Genomic DNA, 9,432 nt, shown 5'->3' with positions numbered 1-9,432 from the left:
GCTCTGAGCCCGACCAGGGGCTGCACCTAGGGATTGGGCCTGCCCTCTGCCACCCGGGAGCAGGCCTAAGCCAGCAGGTTGTTATCTCCTGAGGGGTCCCAGACTGCGAGAGGGCACAGGCCGAGCTGAGAGACCGCCCCCACCCCCGAGTGCACAAATTTTTGTGCACTGGGCCTCTAGTTTGTATATAAGTTGTAAAATAAAACTTATGATAAAAATTAATTATACATTGATATTTCTCTCTTTCCTTCCCTCCCTTCTTCTCCATCTCCCTCCCTTCCCCTTCCTCTCTCTAAAAAATAACCTATAAAAAAGTGACTATAATTGAATAAGATTGTTTTAAAATTTTGTTTAGGGGTTGGTTTAAAACTAGTTTCCAAAGTGCAATTCCAGAAATATGTTGAGCAATGACACCATCCATAAGTTCATTAATTGATCTCATCTCATTCACATGAGAGCTCCATGATAGCATGGGTTTTGTTTTTGTCCATTCTCTTTTCCCAGGACCTAAAGGAATTTTTGGTATCTATAAATATTGTTTGAATAAAATTATGTGTTAATAAACATTTGTTGAAGTAGATGTATAAATTAATTTATTGGAGTGATAATTTTTTAAAAAAACCTTTTGCTTATAGAAATTATTATATATTTGCATACTGATTTCAAATTATAGCAAAGTTGTCTTAAGATATATTCATTTCATAAATATTTATTGAATGTAAACCAGAATTATGTTCTATTTGAGTAAAACCCCTTAAGATGGTCATTGAAGTCCTAAACGGTTTGGCTCAGTGGATAGAGCTGCAGCCTGTGGACTCAAGGGTCCCAGGTTCGATTCTAGTCAAGGGCATGTACTTTGGTTGTGGGCACATCCCCAGTAGGGAGTGTGCAGGAGGTAGCTGATCGATGTTTCTCTCTCATCGGTGTTTCTAGCTCTCTATCCCTCTCCCTTCCTCTCTGTAAAAAATCAATAAAATATATATTTTAAAAAAAAAGATGGTCATTGAATAGTATAGCAACTAATATTTACTTATTATCTTGAATAGGAGGTTTTATTTTATTCTAGAATAATCCAAAAATTTCTTCTTCAATACACAAAGTACCTATTAACTATTAAAGTTTTAGATTTATAAGACTGCTTTTATTATGTTGAATATATTAAAATTTATATGTCTTTTCTTCACTGTGTGCCTGTTTTGCAGGTATATGCTTGTCGTCATTGTCAGGTGGCAAAAAATACAGTTATTCTAGCACCTAAACAGCACCTCAAGGTGGAAAATCCATGGAGTATAGTTACTGTTGATCTAATGGGCCCATTTCATATAAGCAACAGACGTCATGTATATACTATGATCATGACAGATTTGTTCACAAAATGGGTTGTGATTTTGCCTCTGTGTGATGTTTCAGCATCAGAAGTTTCTAAAGCTATTATCAGTGTATTTTTCTTATATGGACCTCCTCAGAAAATAATAATGGATCACAGAGATGAGTTCATTCGTCAGGTAAGACAGCTGAGGTCTAAGCTCTAAAATCAGTAAACATATTCTTGGGTGAGGATTATACAAACACAAAAATCTGAGTAAAGAATTCTATTACATATATATTGCATATTCATTTACTGACATAGATAATTATGTAAAAAATAGGTATTAAAACACTAAAATAAAAACCCATAAGGTTAACCATGGAATTATTTTTAAGAGGAATGAGATTATAGATTTTTTTCTTAATTTTTCAATTTATATGTATTATCAAATTGCTTTTATAATTTTAGTGATTAAAATATGCATAATTGTCTGTTGCTTTTGTCATATAAATTACTAGTGCTCAGCAAGAATTAGTTATCCTAGTCTTCAAATATAGATGGCTCCTTCTAGACTTTTGCAGGTAGTGAAGCCCAAGTAACTAGATCTAGCCAAAGAAATTGAGTGGATGGATGTGCGCCACTTTTACAGCCCGAGGTAGTGAAAAACTAGTGCTTAATTCTTCAATCCCCCAATCTTACTCTTTTCTCTGGAGAACTGACAGAATATTCCAGATATTATACTGGGGAGTGATGGAATTTCTCTCATCCAGAATTGCTGGGGCACCTAGTGGAGAATAGTTGCTTTGGAAAGACATTTTGACCTACAGCTCTGATTTTGAATGAGCAAACAGTAAAAATGTTGGATTAAGCCTCGGAAACTTGAATGTGTTTTGTAATTGCAACATAATCTTGACTACCTTGACTGACACAGCAGTGATATGCAAAATAGGGTATATAAGACCCTGTTTTGTTTGATGACAATATTAGAAATTCTGTTTATATTTCTTTTTATCTAATAAGAAAGAAATACAGCTTTACTAATAATGTGGACAGATTGATAATTGCATCTTGAGTCAATAAGACAAATGATTGTGTGTCACACCTACTGTGCCAAGGTATCATAAGAGAAAAGTGAGAGTCAATCCTCAATATATAGGAATCTTCAGTGGTTCCTTGTCTCTTGCTTTCAGCAATAATTGAATTTATGGCTATCGTGTAATTTTCAGCAAAGCTAATCCTCACAGACTAGCCAGGTGGCTTAAATTTCTTATAATAAAACATGATAATATCAATAATGCAGTCACCTATCAACCACAAGAAAATGATAGAGCTGACACTTCTAATTAATTTGTGGCATTAGATCTTTCATAGACACATTAATGAAATGAGAATAAATATGAACTAATCCAATCTGATAGGAAATTGGCCACCAAAATTAAAAATTATAAAGTATACTATTTGGAAATATTTGCTTTTACTTCTATTAATGAGGAGCCTCACCTTAAGTACATATACTGCTTCAAGAAATTAAATAATGACAGCATAAAGCCAATATGAATCACCAGCAGTTTTTCCAGTCATGTTTAAAATCATGTGATAATCAGTCCAGCATTTTGAAAATTTTACCAAAAGTAACAATAAGTACTTATTAGTCTCTTTTAAGAGGTTAAATAATACAAAAAATTAAAAATCACATGGTTGGGAAAATGTGTTCTTTTTGCTGTGATTTAAATGGCTTAAGTATTACAAAGAAAGCATAATGATTACCAAATGTTTTATTTTGTCAGCAAATACAGAAAACACTGGTAAAGTGTTGTAATAAGATTAGAACAGTGTACACAAAGTGGGAGATTTATCATATAGTTGGATGAAAATACATGTTTCTATCGTAACTTGGCTTAGAATATTTGCTGAATTGTTATTCAATAAAATATAGATTTTTTTGTAAGTCTCTGAGGAAGAGAGAATAAACATTTTCAAATGTAAAATTACTTCTTTAATTTTAGAAATATGTCTTATGGAAAACCAAAATTGTAACCACTAGTGGGATGTCTGGTTTAATGGGAAGAAAAAAGAGGCTATTGGGGTAAGGTTATCAAGATGGCATCTCACGAATGGATTCACTGGGTCATTCCTAGGAAATTTCTTGAAAGAAAGAAGTTGAAGCCATTCCAAAGGTGCCACTTAAAACCATTGATTATGACCCCAGATTGAAACTTACCCAAATATACCTATTCTCTGGGATTTCTTTTTAGTTACTTTTTAATTAAAAGGAGATAGCTTACGGCTACATAGTATACCAGTATTAGCTAGAAATTGTATTCAGCTGCAAGTAACACAGAACACTTCTCTTCCTCCCAGGATAAAAATTCAGGTAAAAGAAGGCCCAGGTTGGAAGGGTAACTCTGAATGTCATTGGGAACTGATACTTCTAGCTTTAGGAGGTGACTGTCAAGCTTGTGCTTCCAGTATGGCTGCCAGAGCACATGCCACAAAGTCTACATTTTAGTCAGAAAGAGGGGAAAGGTAATGGGCAAAAAACCCCATAAAACTAGTACCAGCTGAGTCCACCCAACAACTATTAAAAGCCCAACGACTGCATTTGTAACTTTAAAAAAAGATTTTTTATTGATTTTCTTTTTAGAGAGAGAGGAAGGGAGAGAGAGAGAAATATTGATGTTAGAGTGAAGCATCAATCAGGTGCCTCCTGAATCAAACGGGCAACCTCTAGGTGCACAGGATGACGTCCAACCATCTCAGACACACTGGGCAGGGCTCAACTCATTTTGACTTCCTTTAGGTCGTGTACATTACAACAACAATAATAGTAACATTAAGAGTTATAAATTGCCAAGAACTGTTTTAAGTCTTCACATTTACTCATTTAATTCTAAAAAGAATCCTGGGTGGGATTTTCCTGATTTTACAGATGAAACTGAGTACACAGAGGTTTGGTGAGTTGGCCAAGGTCATGTAGCTGATAATTGGATTATGTGACCTGGTGTTTTTTAGAAACTATCTACTGGATTAAAATGTTATTTGTACTCAGAGGTGATGTTAAATTCTGTTCTTCCACTCCTTGATGTATGTGTGTCCCTGGCAAGGCACTATACTTATAAAGCTCCAGCTTCTTATCTTTAAAATGGTGTTAATATTACCTTATTAGATTGTCGTAATGTATAATGACAACAATGTAAAGCATCTAGTCCATTGACCAGCACATAGTCAGGACTCAATAAATTATAATTATTATTTTAAATAAAAAATAGATGTTTTTATATAAAATGGCCATGGTCAATGCAAAAGGCAGGTTTCAATTTCTTTGAAACCTTTTAATTAAGGGAAAATAAAATGTTAAAGTCAGCTTTGTTTTATATATTTTTCAGGTCAATATTGAGCTGTGTGGATTGTTTGGCATGAAGCAAGTTGTAATTTCTCATGCCTCTCAAGCTGTTAACCAGACTGAAGGTATACCCAACACCATCAAAACATTTCTTTCCAAACACTGTACTGACTACCCAAACAACTGGGATGATCACCTGTCAGCTGTTTCATTTGCCTTCAATGTAACTCACTTGGTATGTGCCTTTTTGTAATTCTATACTTTTAAGTTATGAGTATTTCTTGCCAAATAAGTGTTTCATTATAAGTTGTTTATTTTCCTTAAAACAGGAGCCTACTAAAAATACGCCATACTTTCAAATGTTTAATCGAAATCCTTATATGCCTGAGACTTTAGATGTTCTCCATGAAGTGGATGGTGATGATTCAAGTATGTTTGCCAAAATTCTAAGTGCAATTAAAGAAGCTGATAAAATAATGGAGAATAAGACAACTTCAGTGGGCCAGGTGATTCTATTTAATAGAAAACTCTATAACAGAAACATCTATAAAATGATATTTCAAAATTCTGTTGCATATATACACACACGGATACAAACACACACACACACACACACACACACACACACACAATCTGATACATCCTTAAACCAATTCTTTTTCGACCAAATTCTGCTTGTCTTGATTAAACATGGTGCTTACTAGCTATGAAATTCTGAAAGACAGTTATAGGAAAAACATGCATTTTGGAATCAAGTAGAGCAGAATTCAAATCCCTCATCTTACTGCTTTCCAGTTGTTTGACTTGGGCAAATTACTTAATCTACCGCAGTTGACTTTGTTTGTAAAGTTGGGGTAATGCTGACTTTCAAATATTGTTTTAAGGATTAAGTGGGACTCATACCTAAGTTTGAAGTAGCATCTGAATAAATAATTATTTATATTATTATCTGCATTTACCTTCAAGAAGCTATAGCTCTTTCATCCCCTTTGTTCTCTCTCTCTTTTCTCCTGCCCCATACTTGTAGATGGAGAATAACACTGTTGATGAAACTCATAAAAACAAAATCATTGTTAAAAAGAAACCAAAGCAGTTAAATCCATTTCAACTAAAAGTGGGTCATGAAGTTTTAAGGCAAAGGAAAAACTGGTGGAAGGATGGTCGTTTCCAGTCGGAATGGGTTGGTCCTTGTGTCATAGACTATATTACAGAAAGTGGATGTGCTGTTCTGAGAGACAACACTGGGACTAGGCTTAAAAGACCTATCAAAATGTCTCACCTTAAGCCCTATGTAAGAGAATCCAGGGAACAAGGTAAATATCTGTCACTTCTCTATACTTTTACTTTCTTTGAATGAGGAGAGAAGTTAAAAATAAAACCCACACATTTTCATTTTTATAAAATTGGTAGAGTTTTAGATCCCAGGTAGTCTGTTTTATTAGAATATCTCTTCTGGAACCATCAGGCTTAAAAGAGATTTTATTTTGATTGCTAGTGTGCTTCTCACACTTTCCCATAGTTCATGTGGGAGATACTGAGCCGTTTCACAGAAGAATTAATGTGTTCTCTATTTTCATATTCAGTATTTTATGAGCAACTTTGTGTCTCATTTTAGCATGAGATAATGTCAAAAACAAACATACTGTCCAAAATCCTGTTGTGAGATAAATTTATTAGAGGACTTAAAAGAAATGTGATTAGTTTTTAACATTGCATCATAGTCAGGTGGGTATGGGGAGAGGGCAGAATGGGGTGTATTCCGAGTGTTATAAGGTGCTATAAGAAGAGGTGATAACACCCTAAACAAAGTTATATATTCCCCCAGATATGGTTCTGAGCAGTCAAGATATCCTGATTCCTTTAACCGTTTCTTTCATAGACTAGAGCTGAATGACCTTTTGCTATGGCTTTCAGATTAAATCCCACTTTTGTGAGACTTTTGTTTTGTCCTAGTGTATCTGCTCCCTAGAATTTCTCTGAGTTGGATAACTGAGCGGGAGTTCATTGATACCTTAGCCATTTAACTTTGTCTTTTCCATAAAGAAAGATAAAGCATCAATATTATTTGAATATGAATAACAATTTATGGAAGATACAATTTAGTATAGTTTTAAACAGTATAAATAGCTGAGTTCTCTAACAGTCTTAATAATTAGAAGAGCACCAGATAACCTACACTTTATAGGACACTAGAGGCCTAGTGCACGAATTCATGCATGGGTGGGGTCCAGCTGGCCACCTCCCCCGATTGGGGGGGCGACCGGGGGTGGGGACGACTAGGGGAAGGGGCCATAGGAGGTTGGCCAGCCACCCCCGCCCCCGATTGGGGTGGAGGGGCAGATCGGAGGCTGCCCCCCAATTGGGCTGGTTGGCTGACCGCAGTGGGCGACATAGTGACTGGTCGTTCTAGTCGTTCTGGTGTTCTGGTCGCTTGGCTTTTATATATATACTAGAGGCCAGGTGCACAAAATTCATGTATGGGGTGGGGATGTCCCTCAGCCCAGCCTGCACCCTCTCCAATCTGGCTCCCCTCGAGGGCAATTGGACATCCCTCTCACAATCCAGGACTGCTGGCTCCCAACCACTCACCTGCCTGCCTGCCTGGTCACCCCCAACTGCCCTCCCCTGCTGGCCTGATCACCCACAACTTCCCTTCCATGCAACCTATCTTGTGGCGGCCATTGTGCCCACATAGTGGAGGCCATCTTTGACCACATGGGGGCAGTCATCTTGTGTGTTGGAGTGATGGTCAATTTGCATATTACTATTTTATTAGATAGGATACTAGTGGCCCAGTGTACAAAATTCGTGCATGGGTAGGGTCACCAGGCCTAGCCAGCGATCAGGGCTGATTGGGGTCTTCCTTCTACAGCTGCCGGCCGGGGCCTTCCTTCGTTTCACACCACCTCCTGGTGGTCAGCACACGTCATAGTGAGTGATCAAACTCCGATCTCCCGGTCGAACTCCCGTGGAGACACTTTGCATATTAGCCTTTTATATATATAGATAGATGAAGCTCTTGGAGTCTGTTTGCTCAGTAATAGCTCAACTGTGGTTCTGATGTGGGTCACAGCTCTCATATTAGAAGCTCGTAGTGCCTTTCCATCTGCTTGTGACAGATCCAGTTGCTCTGTTAGTAATCTTTTCTTGAACTGTTTGAATTCTGAAAGCTCATGGTACCTTCATTCTCTTTGTTAGAAGATAAGCACTTTATTTTTTGTGTTTCTTAATTCTGAGCTATCCTGTATTATTTCTTCCTTCTGCAATTTAAGTAGAAAAACTTTATGCGGGTACGTTTCCTTTCTTCTTTAGCATGATTTTCTTCTTAACCTTTGACATTCAGCTTCTTTCTAATGTGTTAACCTCATTAATACAAAATTTATATTTAAAGTATTCCCGTTTCAGGATCTGTTCCAACGTTTTGCAATTTGCTCTTGCCAAAGAAACAAGCCAAGCATTTTGCTACTCCTGAATATTTTAGAATCCAGTTGTGTAGAACAGTTTCTAAACAGAGGCTGTATACTCTGCTGCTTGCTTGAATTCTCTGCAGAGACTTTTTCCAGTATATAAAAGAAGTTGCAATTTTAGTACTAGTGTACACATAAGGAACCTGAGATTGGTGGGTAAACTTGTTTTTGTTGTTAACCAAGAAAGTGTTGATCTGGCCATCTTGGAATCTGGTTCGTGATTACTGTTTAGTCCTTTTTATGTTTCTCTTACAGAAATTCAAAATACAGTGGAACTTCAGTTCTCAAACTTAATTCATTTCAGAAGGCTGTTCAAGAAGCAGTTTGTTTGAGAACTGAATCCTTTTATTCCATTAGAACTAATGTAAATTGAATTAATCCATTCCAGACCCCCAAATGATTCCGTTTTAACCCCTCTTATATAAAGTGCCTGTCTAATGTACTATTTAATCTATAAATAAATGCTTCTTAAATTCATTGAACCATCCCCTAATAGCCTTAAATGAATTTTTTAAAAAATCCTTACCCAAGTATATTTTTTTCAATTGATTTTAGACAGAATGGAAGGGAGGGGGGCAGGGGAAAAGACAGAGAGAGATACACACATTGATTGGACCCTTTGGTCCAAGTGCCCACTCTCTAGCCAGGGCCTTAAATGAATATTTTAATATATCACTGCCTCTGAAGTGCTATGACTGGCTAACTGCTTTTTGTTTATCCAGTCAGCAACAGTTTTTCTACCTGTTCAATTGCCTGTGATTGTGAGTACTTTCATACCCTTGGCAACGTTAGCACTCTTTTTTTGTTTGTTTGTTTGTTTATCCTCACCAGAGGATATTTTTCCACTGATTTATAGAGAGAGTGGAAGGAAGGGACTAGAGACAGAGAGGGAGAAACATCCATGTGAGAACACATTGATTGGTTGCCTCCCCCAGCCGACCAGGAGGTATGTCCCCTTGACTTGAATGGAACCAGGACCCTTCAGTCCTCTCACCAATGCTCTATCCACTGAACCAAACCGGCTAGGGCAACATTAGCGCTCTTGATGGTCCTTATGTTTTAAATTTGTGCTAATCATTTGATTTCCACAGCAACAAAAGCATTCTGTCCTTTGTTGCCTGAGAGACACTTTTGGACATGCTGAGGTATCAGCATGAAAGGTCCAAAACTAAAGTTTTGATTGACAACTGAGACATTTTTTTTCAGTGAACTGTTTGATCGAGAACCGAATTGTTGGAGATGGGAGATGTTCCAGAAATGAGGTTTGACTGTAATGTGATATCGGCAGTCTTTTTCAATATCACATATTTTCT

At 36.9% G+C, this 9,432-nt stretch overlaps 1 protein-coding gene across 2 annotated transcripts in view; it reads left to right on the top strand.

The window, feature by feature from the left end:
* The window catches only part of GIN1 (gypsy retrotransposon integrase 1), a 29,187-nt gene that overhangs the window by 15,323 nt on the left and 4,432 nt on the right, over positions 1 to 9,432 (top strand). Inside the window, exons 4-7 of one of the 2 annotated variants that reach the window (XM_006755127.2) lie at positions 1,203 to 1,505; positions 4,696 to 4,887; positions 4,982 to 5,158; positions 5,680 to 5,965. In XM_006755127.2, coding sequence (XP_006755190.1) covers positions 1,203 to 1,505; positions 4,696 to 4,887; positions 4,982 to 5,158; positions 5,680 to 5,965 — 958 coding nt within the window. The remainder of the gene's footprint in view (positions 1 to 1,202; positions 1,506 to 4,695; positions 4,888 to 4,981; positions 5,159 to 5,679; positions 5,966 to 9,432) is intronic. The other variant, XM_015558259.1, reaches the window with a different exon arrangement.

The sequence above is a fragment of the Myotis davidii genome, unplaced genomic scaffold (genome assembly GCF_000327345.1).
Source record: "Myotis davidii unplaced genomic scaffold, ASM32734v1 scaffold473, whole genome shotgun sequence".
In the NCBI taxonomy this organism is placed as follows: domain Eukaryota; kingdom Metazoa; phylum Chordata; class Mammalia; order Chiroptera; family Vespertilionidae; genus Myotis; species Myotis davidii.
The sequence above is the reverse complement of the archived record's forward strand: the minus strand, read 5'-3'. Positions and strand labels throughout refer to the sequence as shown.